This window comes from Phasianus colchicus, chromosome 6, assembly GCF_987193195.1.
Source record: "Phasianus colchicus chromosome 6, bPhaCol1.hap1.1, whole genome shotgun sequence".
Classification (NCBI taxonomy): Eukaryota; Metazoa; Chordata; class Aves; order Galliformes; family Phasianidae; genus Phasianus; species Phasianus colchicus.
This window is the reverse complement of record NC_143441.1, coordinates 24,349,239-24,365,457: the sequence shown is the minus strand read 5'-3', so window position 1 is coordinate 24,365,457 and position 16,219 is coordinate 24,349,239. Positions and strand designations below refer to the sequence as shown.

General features: G+C 37.2%; 1 protein-coding gene and 1 long non-coding RNA gene across 23 annotated transcripts in view; one reads left to right on the top strand and one right to left on the bottom strand.

The window, feature by feature from the left end:
• The window catches only part of HDAC9 (histone deacetylase 9), a 442,393-nt gene that overhangs the window by 232,463 nt on the left and 193,711 nt on the right, over positions 1 to 16,219 (top strand). For all 22 annotated transcript variants that reach the window (XM_090142709.1, XM_090142714.1, XM_031590074.2 and 19 more), the window contains 2 exons: positions 11,942 to 12,073; positions 14,434 to 14,549. In XM_090142709.1, the coding sequence (XP_089998835.1) occupies positions 11,942 to 12,073; positions 14,434 to 14,549 (248 nt within the window). The remainder of the gene's footprint in view (positions 1 to 11,941; positions 12,074 to 14,433; positions 14,550 to 16,219) is intronic.
• On the bottom strand, positions 10,350 to 14,426 carry LOC149917500 (uncharacterized). Its single transcript, XR_016467761.1, has 3 exons — positions 14,145 to 14,426; positions 13,379 to 13,527; positions 10,350 to 11,190 (listed from the first exon to the last, which is right to left on the bottom strand). It is a non-coding gene; the product is annotated as an uncharacterized LOC149917500 (long non-coding RNA).

The following is a 16,219-nucleotide window of genomic DNA, read 5'->3' as shown; positions in this document are numbered from 1 at the left end:
ATTTCTGTTTGCATTTTATAGGAAAACATTCTCCTGTGAAGTAACAGTATATGACAAAGTTGGATTTCTTTTGGTCTTCAGTGGAAAAAAAAAAAAGGAAGAAAGAAAGGCTTAGAAAATCGCAAACCCTCAATTATTGTGTCTGCCAAAATGGAGAAATCAGTCTCAGTAGAGAGTCATTATTTTTCTCTCTGCAAGCACAACAAATGGGGGGAGCACTTTGCTTATTGAAGCAGGGAAAGAAGGCAAATTTGGTATTTTTCTCTGATTTTTATCCTGTTTTTCGGAGATGCTAAACATTTCTGCCTCCCAGAGTCCTTAGTTTCCTTAGTTAATGAACAGTCTTGGTAAATTCAGACTAGGTGATTTGACTGAAGAAAGTCACCAGCACTCACCACAGAGCAGGAAAATAGAAAGACAAATCCTCCTTTCCAGCCCTTCTTTTATGATTTCTGTTCCCATATAGTCATCAGGCTTCTGTAGCCTTCCTAAGTTCATTATCAGTATGCTGAGAGGGCATGAGTGAATCTGAAGAAACCTGTTGCTGACAGCTTTTTCCAGATACAGTATCTGGAAACCACCAGCTCTTAGGAAATGTAACACTGTAACCACTGTGCCACGCTATAGCTATCCCAAGTCTGAGTGCATTCTGTAACTTCCGACAGTGTGCACAGCAGTGCCACTCTAACTCCAGCTATGTGGAAAATATTCTGAGGCACATAAAGACCAACTAAAAATGAATGGCACTGTCAGAGTAAATAGCTTGCATTGGTATGCTTTAGTATTCATACCAAGGTCTGCACTGGGATTTAACAAGAGTCATCACTACAGTGATTACCAAAAAGGCCATCACCATCTTTCCATCAACACTTGATTGTTCTTCCTTTAACACTTCCTTTAATCACAGGAAGCCAAGGTGTTGTGCATGGGTGACTAATCTTACTCAATGATGGCCTAGATAAAGATTTTTCACTGTATTTTTGTTTCAGCCCAAATTTTACTACTTGTATGTGTATCACCTTCTGTCCTGCCAATAATCATTCTGTTGTGCTGAAAGCTGAATCTTCTTGATGGCTTGACTAATTATACAGTCTTACTCTAAATGTTATCTTGATTTTCCTTTTGCTGCCCTTTGAGTACCAAAATTGAATTGCAAAGTTCTCTTTCATTTACCTAAAGACTTTGTAACACAAACTGTATGTTTTCAGAAACACTTTATAGGTCAGTATTGACAAGTAGCTTGCATCATTTTTTATAAGTTATCAGATACTAGCCACCATTTTTTACTTTTGAACCTAAAGAAACTTAAAAAACAATCCTAAAATCTGGAGGATTCTAAGAGCACAATGTCTATTGAAATTTAAGTGAAATGATTGTTATGTTATTTGAAAAAGTCTCTTCTTGGATAAACAATTACAAAATATTGTGTGAAATCTGAAATTCTTTGAAGTCAATAGCAAACTTCAGTTAGATTTGAAGGAGCAATTTTCTTCTACTGTGTCTAGGGCAGGGACAGTTGAAAATTTTCAGAAAAGCAAACAAGTGTAAAAGATGGGAAAAAGAGAGAAACAGAAGTGGTATCATATCATCCAAAGTAGAATATGTTGGTCAGTAAAGATTGCACTTCTCCAAACTCCTGCAAAATGCACTTTCACTGAAAAATCTCTTCAAACCCACAGTCCTAATTAAAGGTTTTAGTTGCCAAATAACATGTTCTAGCTAAAGCCAAATAAGTATTACAGAGCCATTCATGAAGATCGGCATAAGCTTTGTACTTTGCTTTTGATTTTCTCATGGGAAAGTAATATAAATGAGAGTGATACCTCCCTGTTGGCTTTAACTGTTAGAAATGCAAAGCATGCTGAAATTGTACATAATTCTCCTCCAAAGAAAAGGAAATAGCATTTCAATGGTTTTCCTCGGTGTCTTGTTGAGTTATGGTGGTGCACAATTATTCCTGTTAAATTACTCTACCAGATGGAAGGTTATGTTGTATATTTAGCTAATTAAGTTGTTGGAGACTGGAATTGTATCCCAGAGCATAAAGAACCTATCTGAAAGTAAACTTGTTTTAATTTGGTTTTGTTATTAAGATATAATATCAATTTCTAATTGAGTTTTTAAACAAGTGGGTTTTTTTTTTTTGAGATATCCTTTCAAAAAGTCAGCCTTGCCTCCAAAAGTCAGACAAAGTCTTTTAAGCTCCAGACAACTTTAGGGCCAAATTTAGCTTCATTTGCCTTCATACCTGGCTGTGCCTTTCTACACTTGACTTCAATGTTGCCTAGAGTTCTCATCTGTTAGGGAAATAAGATATACTGTATTTTGGTGCTTCTGTTTTCTTGGCATCCAGTACTGTTGTAGCAGCGTCCCTCTGCTGAAATTCTATTTTGCTTCTGAACAACCCCAAGTGATATGCTTCAGCAAACCAGACCTGCCCCACTCTCATCTACTACTATCTACTCTTCTCAAAACCAAGGAGAAAGAAATCACAATCATGAATTGTTGAAGACTGAAAATATACTTCATTATGCTAACTACCATCAATGAGTTATCACTGCTGGATATTTTTGTAGATTAAAACCTAGGGGATTTAGGTAGTCTATTAACCAATTCCTTTTTTCTATAAAGCTTGGGGAATAACCTTATAGTGAGTGATCTGGGAAGAGTGACTGACACACCAGGAAGCTGTGCTGCCATTCAGCAAGACCTGGACTGGCTGGAGAGTTTGGCAGAGGGGTCCTTATGAGTCTACAAGCACAGATGCAAAGAGGAAGTAACTGCATGCATCAGTACAGGTTAGGGGGTGACCTGCTGGAAATGAGCTCAGAAGAGAAGGACCTGGGTGTCTTGATGGACAGCAGGTTGACCGTGAGCTAGCAGTGTGCCTTTGTGGCTAAGAAGGCCAGAAGTCCATTAAAAATATTGAGGGAGGTGATCCTCCCATTCTACTCTCACTTCGGGAGGCCACATCTGTAGTACTGTATCCAGTTCTGGGCTCCTCAGATCAAGATAGGGAATTTCTAGAGAGAGTCCAGCAGAGGGCCACAGTTGATGAGGGGCCTGGAGCAGCTCCCTTCTGAGGAAAGGCTGTGAGCCCTGGGATTGTTCAGCCTGGAGGACGGAAGACTGAGGGGGACCTTATCAGTGCTTATAGTTTTCTAAATGTAGGAATAAAGTGAATGATGCAAGGCTCTTTTCATCAGTGTCCAGCAACAGAACAAGTGGCAATGGGCACAAACTAGAGCACAGGAAGTACTGTATCAACATGAAGAAAAGTTTGTTTACTTTGAGGGTGATGGAGCACTGGAACAAGCTGCCCAGAGAAACTGGGGAATTTTCTTCTCTGGAGTAATTCAAAATGTGTCTGGACATTTTCTTGTGCAACCCAATGTAGGGAACACACTTTAGCAGATTGGTTGATTTAGGTCATCTGGGAGGTTCTTTGTAATGCTTAAGATTTTAGGATCCTGTGATTTTTCTAATTTAATTATTCTTAAAAATTAAATAATGTATCTAGGGGTTCCGTTTAGTCCTGAAAAATCTGACATTTAATCACTAGAGAAAGTAACTTTTCCTTTGGAAAAAGTTAGTGATTCAATGGATGTTGAAGGAGGATTTAGGGTGAAGAGGGAGATTTGCTATATTTACAGAAAGTATAGTATTGTATTCTCATTACATCTTTGCAACTAGAACAGACTGGTGTGTATGGTCAGAAGTAGGGGCATGAACAATCAATGAAGCCAGTAGGACTACTGGTCATGCACAACTAAATTTGTTTTTTGCCATTCAAATGAGGGATGCCTTCTATCAAATGATCTGCTTTACCTTTTTCTTCTGTACCTCCTGAAAACTAAGATACAATTTGGTTCCCATAATTACTATTAAAATGCAAAAAAAAATTACTTTGAAGGTGGACAGCAAAGATGAGAGTTAATTTTAAATTATTATTCTCCTATTAGTCTGTGTGTCATGACACCATAGTATTACTTATCTTTTAATCCCTTATTTATTATTGTAAAAGGAGTATTGTTTCATATGGGAGAAGATTAAGATGGACCTGACATGGAAATAATATGCTGCAGTTTCATTCTACTTGAAACATAATGAAGACTCAGGAGATCTCATTGAAACAATTATATAGCCCAAATTGATGCAAATGAAAGGAGATAGTGCTTCTCTGCTAAGAAAAGAAATTAAGAATTGTATTAAGTCCTCACTTCTTTTGCCTCACAGCATACAAGCAGAACAATTTTCAACAGGAAATCTCTCTTATTGCTCAGCCTTTCATGAACAATGTAAAGATCTCTAGTTCTGGCTAAATGGACACAGCACTAAGTTATTCCTACTCATAACTCAGTAAGGCATTCCTAGAAAAGTAATGCTTGTTTGCATGGATAATTTTATATTTCCATACAGACTGCAATGAATAATGAGGAAAAGTTAGATATTCAAAATGGCTTCAGGGAATATTTCATTTTTGAACCTTCTTTAGAAAAATCAATGAAAAATTGCTAATCTTGTTAAATTGGCTTCCTTAGCCTGAAGAGAGCTAAAGAGATCCTCTCTAATCTAATTAGCTGTTTTACCATGTGTTTCGCTAAACCTGTTTTTTTATTTGGGGAATGGATATTTTCCTTAGTCTGAATAAATAAAGTGTTCTACCTTTTACAGAAGTAAAATAAAGCAAAGGACTAAAGGGTTTCACATATGAGCAACATTCCCCTTAAAGCAAATGGTTGTACAGGAAACAGTTTCTGTATAGGCTGAAAACACATTAAGTGATGCAAGCCAGAAAAACAAAGTATCTCCATCCTATACCTCTGTATCTGGTACTCCCTCCTGGTTGGGACCACCCAGCGGTCAGCTCCATGTAGTTCTTGGAAGAACTTTAGAGCAGATGTGTAAATGACTTTTTAGTCTCATGAATCTAATTTAATACTCTTTCAGAAATATATATATATATTTTTTTAAATGACCAGAATTTAAAAGTCAATGAGCCTAGAGAATTATGTTATGTTCTGGTATCTTCCAGTTACTAGTCAGCTAGTGGAGAGGATGTTCCATATATTTATTGTTTAGTATTGTCTTGCACTGGAACGTAGCTCTCTACAGCAAAAATTAGTCATGTATAAAACCAAAAAGTCTCTACTTGTCTTGCCCAGCTCTAATGTATTCAGTGCTGGGGAGGTGGCTGCCTACAGGAAGCCAGACCAGAAGCCCAAATTTCCACGCAGAGCAGAGAAAACTTATGTGTCTGCTACAGCTGTGTGTAGCAGAGGAATGACTGGGAGACCATCAAGTCCCCTCCCAGAAGGACAAACTCATTTACAGCTTTTCACAAAGCAGCTGGGGAAGCTGGAAGCAGCTTTGGTCCCTGATCTCTGTTCTTTGCATTTCTAGCTTTCCACCTGCATTCATATTTTAATAAGGAAGCCCAGACTATCTCCTCATTTATCCTTTCTGGTGGCATTAGGAATACACTGCCTGCCTCACTGATTGGGAAACTGGGAAAGTTCTCCTCAACACCTTGCTCTCAGGCTAAGATCTTGGAAACTTACATATGCCTCTTCTGATTGTTTTCATCAAAAACAGCAGAGGGGATTTGATGTTTTCTTTGAACTCCAGATCCTGGCATGGCATGGACATGCAGGCTACTTTCTTAAGTGTATTGCCATGGTGAAGGGAAGCCCACAGCATAGACAAGGAAACCTGTGCTATGCAATGAACCTACAAAATGAACATATTTTCACAATATGTTTTCTTCCATTCTACTCCTCCTGCTTCAAGGGAAGTCACCTTATATACCTTAGATTTATATAACAATCCACATTCAGTGTCTTCTAGGAAATTCTCATTTGTCATAGTACAAGAAATAAACTTGACAGAGGTTAGCCACTGGCATGCAAGCAATAATACTATCATGCCTAACCAGTGTCATCTCATCATTTTCTCTTGTAACTCCAAAGATCGATACCCATACATATTCTATTTGTCCTGTAATTTACACTTTGAGCTTTCTCAGTCTTGTCATGGTTGTGTGTTGGAAAGCACATAAAGTTTGTCTGTGCATGAATCTCTACTAGAATAACACAAAAAATAACAACCTCAGTGGGGAAAAAAGAGGACAAATACAGAAATAGAGAATAGCAATGAAGAGATAGAATTACCTCATAATCATGAAGTCTTTGTTTCATGTTTTTTTCTATTGGCTTAAATACTTTAGAGAAGTATGTGTTATTGTTTCAAAATGATCTTAGTGATAACAGTTGGAGCCTGAGCAACAGGGAATGATTTATATTTCTCAAGTAAAATGTGAATTTTGCTGCTGATTCTGCTGTTATAGGAATCTTTGTAGCCAAATTTAGTATCAGTTACCTCAGCTGCCCCACAGCTTTTTTAAGCCAGCCTACCAGCTAAGAAAAGGAAATGCTTTCACTTTAGAGCTTTTGGAAGCCTGGACAAAAGCTCACTTTCTGTTCTTCAGGTTTCCTATATATGGCTTTCTACTGGAGATGAGGACCTGCTCACTATGCACTCTCTCCCATCCCCCATTTCCTGCCTGGGTTCATTAAATGCTGATTTGGAGTTGGCACACACTTTTCTGATACAAAAGTAGTACTGTGTTCCTGAAACCATTAGAAAGTAGTGCATTATTATCTTTCACATTCCCTTCATATATATGCCCTCTCTCCATGCATAGAATGGATTTTTATCCCTTCTTCTTAAATATCTGTGTGTTTAATAAAAAGAAACAGATTGAAACAAAGCTCTGTCAAAAAATAAAACCTCAGCTCATTTGGGAGCAACTTTGCCCCAGGCTGTATTCTTTAATGCTAGTATCTGCAAATTGCTAGTATTAAGCAAAGTGGAGTATGTGATGTAATGACTTCATGAATCATTTTCATATCTGTAATGCTTGTGTTTCAATGTCATGTTCCTCAGGAGAGAATACTTTCCCCTGAACAATGATAGTTGTTGTAATGAAATTAGTATACATCCATATGAAAGTCTGTGTATTTTCTGATTTAACAGTGCAGTTAGTTACTTCTTTCTCAGTAGATAAAGCCACCATAAAAGATGAGAAAAATCACAAGATGCTATCTTTTGTGTTCACCTAAGAAGAGTTATCAGTGTTTTCTGTTCTGTTGAGATAACTGTAAGTCCTAACAGGGAGTTAGGTAACTGATTCTTGGATTGCTTATAAGATCTTCTGTTGTTGTTCCCTTACAGTCATTTAAAGAGTAATAGCAAGCACTAAAAAGAGGCATTAAGGCAATAGCGCTGACACTCTGAATAAGCCGTATTACTGTAGCACTCATTATTCCAAATTAGCCTGCACAGTTGCATAAACAGAGTCATTCTCAGGTTCATCTTTCTTAAAATCCATTTGAGTGAATCATTCAAATGAATACCAACTGATTCCCATCAAAATAAATAACGTGGACTTTGATGACCTTTGAAGAAAATCACTATATGTTTTCTTTCCTATGAAACACTTTCAAATAATATATTTTCCCATTTTCCATGTGGGAACAAATTATTGCTTGTCCCAAAGTGCTAAATTGTGTAGAAGCACAAAGATTTGCAGACTGAAGAGGCTCAGCTAATAATGACCAATCCAGCCAATATCAGATATATACTGGCTTTAGGTGAATAGACCAATCTATCATCCTACTGCCATGAAAAAGTGCAGCCCTGTTTTCATCATCTGCCATGATCTCAGCCATGTGCTCCTTTTCTCTCATTTCATGCACTCTGGCTCCTTAGTCAGATGCTTCAGCTCCCTGTAGTTGAAGAAATCTAACACAGCAAACCTCACTGCATTCAGCACCTTCAGCAGTTTAGAGAAGTCCTATTACCTCAGGAAGATGAGATATAGGGCTTATCCTTTATCAGGTAGAATTAATTTAATCTTAAGTATTGGACCTTAGTGGGATGCTTGGTGTGCAGAAAGGTAGCCATGTGCATTAACGGCTGCATAAAGTCATAGACTTCATGAAGGATTTTTCAATGACTTTGTGATATTAATGGATGAAAAAAGAAGGTTAATTCTTAAGAGTTTGTACTTGCCTGAGGAACCTGTTCTGCAGCAAGCTGATGAGTAAAGTTTAAGCCTCAGGAGTTATTTGGCACTCTCTCCCCAAGTGACACTCCTGTTCCACACTGACAGAGATTTTCAGTGATGAGCATAGTCAGATTTGCTACTGGATTAATTATACTGAGCAAAGGTTTGAATAATGTGCAGTAGAAATACTTGTGGGGTGGCTATTGCAAAACAGTTATTTAAAGCAATGTCTCTCTGAAGACCAGTTCTAAGAACTATGAGTTGAAGTATCAAACCAAATACTCGTCTAAAGCATAAGGCAGATTGATTACTATAATTCTTCCGCATTCACAACCAAGGCTATTCAAGTTCCATGCAAATATTCAGGTTACAAATTAACAAAAATTGTTTTTTAAAAAAAATTATTTTTTACTTTGTTCACTTATTTGCATTCCAGAATTTAAAGGATTAGAATCATTCAAAGGTATTCTCATATAAGCTTTGGGCCAGTAAATGAACATTAAGCATGTATGTGTGTATTTATAATTTTAATCTACAGCTGTATCTTTGAAGCTTAAAATACTTATTTTTGCATTTCTGACTCTCAGAGGAGTGTTGACCATTGTAGGTTTGTTATTATTGCCTTCATGTAGGAGTGCACTGAAGAATATAAGATTGCTGTAGCCATCCAGACTTCTTGAAGCCAGCAATAATTGTGCTTCAGTTTCAGTGGAGTGGTGTTCGTGTTGGTGGATGAAAAACTTAACAGGAGCCAGCAGTGTACAGCTTGGAAGGCAAATGATATCCTGGGCTCCATCAGAAGACAGGTGGCCAGCAGGGAGAGGGAGGTGATTGTCCCTCTCTACTCTGTCCCCATGAGGCCCCATCTGAGTACTGTGTCCAGGTTTGGGGCTCCCAGTACAAGAAAGACGGGGAGCTGTTGGAGAAGGTGGAGGGCCACAAAGATCAGAGGGCTGGAGTACCTCCCCTAAGAAGACAGGCTGAGGGGGCTGGGCTTGTTCAGTTTGGAGAAAAGACGTCTGTAGGGTGATGTCATTGCAGCCTTCCAGTTCCTAAAGAGAGCCTACGAACAGGAGGGGAGCCAACTCTTTACAGGGGTAGATAATGGCAGGACAAAGGGAAATGGTTTTACGTTGAAGGAGGGAAGATTTAGTTTGGATATCAGGGGGTAGTTCTTTACCAAGGCTGCCCAGAGAGGTTGTGGATGCCCCAACCCTGGAGGCATTCAAGGCCAGGTTGAATGGGGCCCGGGCAGCCTGGTCTTAGATATGGAGGTTGGTGGTCCTGCCTGAGGCAGGGGGGTTGGAGCTTGATGATCCTTGAGGTCCCTTCCAACCTTGACAGATAAAAAAAAAAAAAAAAAAAACGCTTTCCAGTTATGCACTTTGTCCTCTGGAACAGACTTTCTCAAACTGGTTAAATTTATTTAGTGCACTGAAATACGAATTCTTATTGCCAGCCATCAAGTCCTAGCTAGTACCGTCTTAGAGGTCTGTCATGGCAGGCATTCAAGAAAGCAGTCATGGAAGCCAACAGTTCTCGAACATTGGCATTATCTTTTGTTGGGAAGTTTATTTTATGATTTAGAAGCCAATCTTCCCTGTGCTTTTTCACTTTAAAATTGGTGGTTTCTACTTAAAAATGATACTTCATCTTCTGTACAATGAGTGTCTTCTCAGCTAGCTCATAAATTCAGACATCGACAACAAATTATGCTTTCTCTGTTTCTGTGATTGATTCACATGCAGAATTATGATGGGAATATGGTAAAAAATAGAAAGACAATCACTGTGAGCATGAAACATTCATGTGGAAGTAAACGCTGTGGTAGTAAATGTTGCAGAGGATTTGTATCATGACAGTCTGTTTTGGGCATGGAAATATTTTCTGAATTTAAAGAGTATGGAGCAGTATAAATGGAAATAACCATAAGTGCAAACTGAGTCAGCACCTTTTCTTCTGAATGTCATTGTACCCAAAAATCTCTGTGATGACAGTGTGTAGTATAATCTTATCCTATTACTGTATTTTCAGTTTCATACCAAGAGGTACCTTAGCAAACAAGTCATCTCTGTCAGTAGAACCGTTTATCTTAATTATGATAGTAACAGGTAAAACTGAAAATTCTTTTTAATATTTTTTATCATTAAAGATTTCCAGTGTTTTGTTAGCTCATATGTCTTTGAAATGTACTCAAGACATAGGATGCTTAAAGGGGGAGTTTGACAAGGGTGTCAGAGTATGTGATGAAGGGAGAAAGGGTACAGCTGGTCACAGCAGCACTCAGGCAGAGGTGAAGTTCCTTTGCTCTCACATGAACATTTCTAACATCGCTGTTCCTTGGGAGCAAGTGGGACAACAGGAAACAAATGTGTGATATTACTTGCTGGGCAAGTTTGGAGTTAGAAGAATAAGATTGAGTTCCTTCACTAAACTGACAAATGGAAAAATGCTGAACTGAATGAAACATACATTTATTTTTTTTGTGCTAACTCATGCTCCTTTGGAGCTTTGTTTAGGTCTGTATGCAGGAGGGAGAATTGATCCCAGTTTCCAGTTTTCTCTGTTTTGAGATATTGCTTAGCCAAGCTTCAGTTCCAGGAGAAATAAAAACAAATTCTGTTCCACGGTTATCTTTCACTAGCTCTTAGTAGTCTGCTTGATAGAGGGTTTACATATAAGAACAGATAAATGAGTTAATGCAGCATCAAGGTAAAATATCACAGAATAAAAAACAAAGTAGAGCTTCATCTCTGACCTTAGCATGAAAAGATTGTGTCCAAATGGAAAACAAAGGTGGAACTTGCCCAAGGTGCATTAAACATAATCCTAGGTTTTCTGGGAATCAATCCTGCTTCTTCATTTTCAGAGCATATATTTTTCTGTGTAAACTTAGGACACTGTAATAAATCTAGTTGTTTGGTGTGTTACTGAAAAAACATTGAAGATCTGGGCCTAAAATTGCTGACCAAGAAATGTTCTGCCAGCAAGTCTTGTCATAAGTTATATTTCTAAGAGAAATCAAAAGGCACCAGTGGAGGCTATTTTCTATTTCTGTCATCAGACCGTAATCCAGTTATAAGGTTCCAGGTTCCAAGCTGTATTTCCATCCAAGTGTTCACCTTCAAGAGAGATAAAAATGATGTAGAATTCAAATTTCATTCATCTATTATTAATACCAATATTAATGGTAATTAACAGGTAACTTTAGATTTGAAATGGGATGAGAGAAAAACATAGTGGTTAGTTCCTTAGGGAGAAAAAGAATTTAACTCAGTGAATTACAACTAAAATTCATTTCTAACTCTTGCATATCCTCTGAAATATTTTGCTCTAATAGCTTCGTATCTGCCCCATGAATAAGACTATATAAGGAAACAGAAATGTTTAGAGGCAGAGAAAAGAACAAACCAACATTAACTTTATAAACTATATGTTAAATATATACTTTGCAATTTTAAAAACTGTACTTCACTTTAATGTTAAGGAAATAGCATAAAAATACTGTTTTCTCCTTTATGCTGCTTACTGCTAGAGTTAAGACAGGTGGGGAACAGAGTCATTCTCATCAATGCAAGTTCATTTTGAAGTTGTTACTTTGGAAGAGGATTTGGAAGGTAAAATGGAGGTGAAGTTGAAAGTAGTAAGAGTATTGGCATTCAAAACTTTTCAGTGCCCTTCCTCTCATTCCTAGTCTGTAGTCTACGATAGAGTTGTATGAGGAGAAGCAGAATGAATGGTGATGATGGGCAGTAAAATCACTGCTTCTGAGCTCTACTTGGATCAGATGAGGTCCTGTAGGGAATGCCAGTGGTATCTGGGCAAAGCAATAATTTGTCTTAAAAACATTTGTTTTATTCTTTTCATTTCCAGCTTCAGAGCCCAATTTGAAGGTACGCTCAAGGTTAAAACAAAAGGTAACAGAAAGGAGAAGCAGTCCTTTACTGAGGAGGAAGGATGGAAATGTTGTTAGCTCGTTCAAGAAGCGACTCTTTGAAGTGACAGGTAATGGAGAATGGAGAAATTCTGACTTCACTGCAACTACTTGCAGACATGAATAAAATGTTTCCTAAGATAGTATGTTGGATTTTTTTTGTTTACTTGTTTGTTTTTCTGTTGCTGAAATGAAAACAATATTCAAGATTGTTGTGCATGAGTAAGTAATCTTCGGCTTTCTACGACTTACTAAATAGTTATTGTCCATTTGAAAGCCATTATTTGCAATCTGTTTCAAAACTCATGCTTTATAGCAGTCCGTAGTAGAACAAATAAATGATAAATTATTGGTGGTATAAGTAATGAAATAAGCAAAGAAGAGTAGGGATCATTAAGCTGTTCTTTTCAGCAGGAAAAGTTGAAATGTTTTAATAGTAGCATATACTTGACCACAGCTGATAGAATTCTTGGTAATTAAAGGGGAACTTCTAGCATGTAAAAATACAGCATTCTCAGTATAAAGAGATTAAAGGGAAAAAATGCAAATAAAATTTTGTTTTCAAGTAGTTTTTCTTTCAGTATAATTTCTGCCCTTGAACTAAAAAGAGTGAAGGGCTGAACTGATTCTAAGACTTTCTTCCACCTGCTTGTCATTGTGGAGTTGTAACTTCTGCCATGTATATTATTTTGTTGAATCACACCACAGCTTCCAAACAGTTTGAAATCCTCTCATTTCAGTGCTGAGGACCAGCGTGTTGCCCTATCCATTGATATGAAAAAAAGAACATTTACAGCATTCAATATTTCTTGCTTTGACTTTACATTTGTATTGAGTACCTTTGTTGCTTATTTAAGTAATATTACATATGTTTGTACAGTGAATTGTTAAACTGTCATATTTGTCTGAATTTATTTGGAATATCAGAATTATGTCACAACAAGATAGAAGTATAAAACGAATGAATTCATTTTGGTGTTCTCATCAATGCAATTCTCATGACAATTTTTCACAGCTTACCAGGTGTAAAACTGAGACACATGTGAATGTATCAAGGGAAGGGAAGGGAAATGAAGGGAAGGGTAGGGAAGGGAAGGGGATCTGGTTCTGGCAATAAATCTGAGCATTACAGATCACCACTTTAGTTATTAATATCTGTTAATATTGGACATTTTGCAGCTTTCATATCCGAAGCTTCCCTAATCAAACTTTCAGCTGAAGCCTTTTTTTTTTTTTTGCCTTTATTTTAAAATCTCTTTTAACTGAAAATGCTTATTAATATAAAAGTGCTATTATAGTTATTCAAAACAGGAAAAAAAATACTGGTTTTGTAGTGCTCTATGAAAACTTGTGAGAAAATAATGCAGGAGTCCTACCTGACCAGCTATTATAGCTGGGCACTGATTCACTTCAATAAATTGAAATCAGTTCTAACAGGAAACAACAGTACATCCAAGATAATGCCAGGAAGTCGGGAAATCTCCTCTTACCATTGGTCAAGTGAGGACGTATTTTTGGAAATGAACTGAGAAAGAGAAAGTGACCATAGCGTATTTATTACCACATTTAGATACTTATTATTTCAATTTCTTGGAGATTTGCATTTGAAATTTATCACATGAAACAGTCTTGTCTCTGCTAATGCCACACTCTTTCATCTTTAACCTTGTTAGTTATTACCGTGTGCAGAACTTTCGTTTATCTCAGTAAAGAATTATAACTCAATACAATACACAGCCCTTTCTGTTAAACAGAACTAAGGACATTTTAAATCAATGTAACATACAGACTTTAAAATGCTATTTTAAGATTTTTGTATACTGCCAATATTCTTTTATACCTGTACTAAAGATGCAGTGAAAATGGTGTATATTCTGTCATGTCATGGTACTTGCATATGTAAAGATTTGACTGCCACGGGCATGCCCAGCACTATTTCTCTAGTCAGAGAATGGCAGTAGGCCATTGATAGGCAGTAGGAATTGATGACACATTATTGTGACTTTGTAAGCCTTCTATCTCTGTCATTTTGATCTTCTACAGAGGCAGGATTCTATATAATTATAAAGAAAGGTTATCTTTTTTTTTTTTTTTTTTTTACTTTTTGCAAGTCATATCTCTACCTGATACTAATTATCGTACCATTTTTGTGAAAGTATATAATTTAAATCACTCCTTGTGAAGCAGAGAGATCAGAAGGGAAAAGACCAAGAATATATTTCCTCATTAGCACTGTAAAAAGAAAAACAAAAGAAACTGAGAGTGAAATAGAACTCTTCAATGTAAGTAAATAGCTCATTCATAACCGGTAGATACTTTTCAACAGCCAAGAATCCCACCCTGTGCCATACAGTATATACAATTAATTGAAGTTCTATGTTGTCCTTCTGATGCAAACTATGAATTGATGTATGATTCTTCTATTTTTTAGAATCCTCAGTCAGTAGCAGCTCCCCTGGATCAGGTCCCAGTTCCCCAAGCAATGGTCCGACCAGCAGTATAACAGAAAGTGAAACCTCGGTTTTACCATCTAGCATTCAAGCTGAGGTAAGACTCTTTCTCTTGCTTGGGTAAATAGTTGCTTCCAGACTGGAAAGATTTGAAACTTCACTTTGATTATACCTACAAGCAGAATTACTGCAGCAGTTACAATTGTTGGGGATCTCAGAACACTGCATGCTGACAGCAGAGTATGTTATGAATGAGATACACATTCTACAAAGGAGACCAGCATATGAAGAGATTCTGGTTACAAAAGCAGCAGTGGTGCTACCACAACAGTTGGAGGAAGCTATGGAAGAAACTTGAAAGCATCTATGTTGAAGGACATTTGGAAATAAACTGGGGAGAAAGGGCATAAAGAACTAATGAGACAAAAAAAGTTTACATGGAATGAACAGTCACTGTGATGTCACAGTGTCACTACAGCCCTCTTACCAGATGACACAGAAAAGCAAAGCTTCACCTATATTTCAGGATCTCAGATTGCTGTGGGTGGGAGGAAATAGGGATCTGGCTTACCTTTCAGGATAATTTGAAGAAGTGCACAATGCTGAACACTAATGAAGAATTTCTGCAAGCAAAACAGCGACTTCATCATCGGTGACTAACATGTAGGAAATGAGGCATTCCCAGGTTCAGATGCTGTCGGAGTAAATTTATTTGAATACATTGTCAGACTTAGGTGACTAAGTCCTTTTTCACATCTGCCTTATATTTTAGTGCACCTCAATTTCCTTATCTGTGTAGTTCTTACCAACATAACCAGTGTGCGAGGAGCTTTTGATTCTTGTACTGTGAAGCTAAATTGTACATGAAAGGAATCTTAACTACTCATTATTCTGTTTCATTCAAACGTGCCTATAATGACAGGAACGCAGATGGTAAATCAGTTGTGATAAACTTCATTTACCACAGATATCATGCATAAATCATGCTTTTCATGGTAATTTTTTAAAGGTACAAAAAATCAATGCAATTAAAAAGATTGAAATTCAGAAATATTCTGTATCCAGTGCCTATATCTATAGCAATTTTTATTTTTGTGGCACAATTTTCTAATGATTGTTTGTTTATACTGTTTATGTTAGAAAAAAAAAAAATGCATAAGAAAACGTGATTTAACAAAGTTTTAGCTAAGGGAGCTATTTCTCTAGGTCAGTGGCAGGACATTCACCTCAAAAAAACCTGGAATGGGCAGTTCAACCTCCAGCAGTGACTTTTCCCCATAATGAATTAATTGTGTGTGTGAACTATGATCCAGAGGGCAGGTGGGTGACCTCTGCACACTGATTAGTAGCCTCTCTCTGGCCCGTAACCAACAAGAAAAAAAAAAAAATTGCATTGATGGCTAACATGTGGTCTTGCCTCATAGCTCCTCTGTATGTGATTGCAAAAAAAAAAAATTTAAATGATGCAGAGCAAGATCCATCATTTGGATTAAATCAGATCCTAATTCAGTTGTATTAAATGATACATTTTTAGGAAATTTGTCATATGTGGATGTTAATGCTGTATTAAACAGGAAGTCATATTCAGTTGGATTTTGTCTTGACTTGAGAATACTACAAAATTCAAAGGAAATAATGATTCAGTGTGTGTTACTTTGCATATTTTATTTTCTGAGCATTTGCCCACAGCATTGAACCAACATCAGAAAAGCATTCAGTCCGGTCAAACTGGCATTCTGTCTGGGGAGATTTGGAAAGGCTATACCA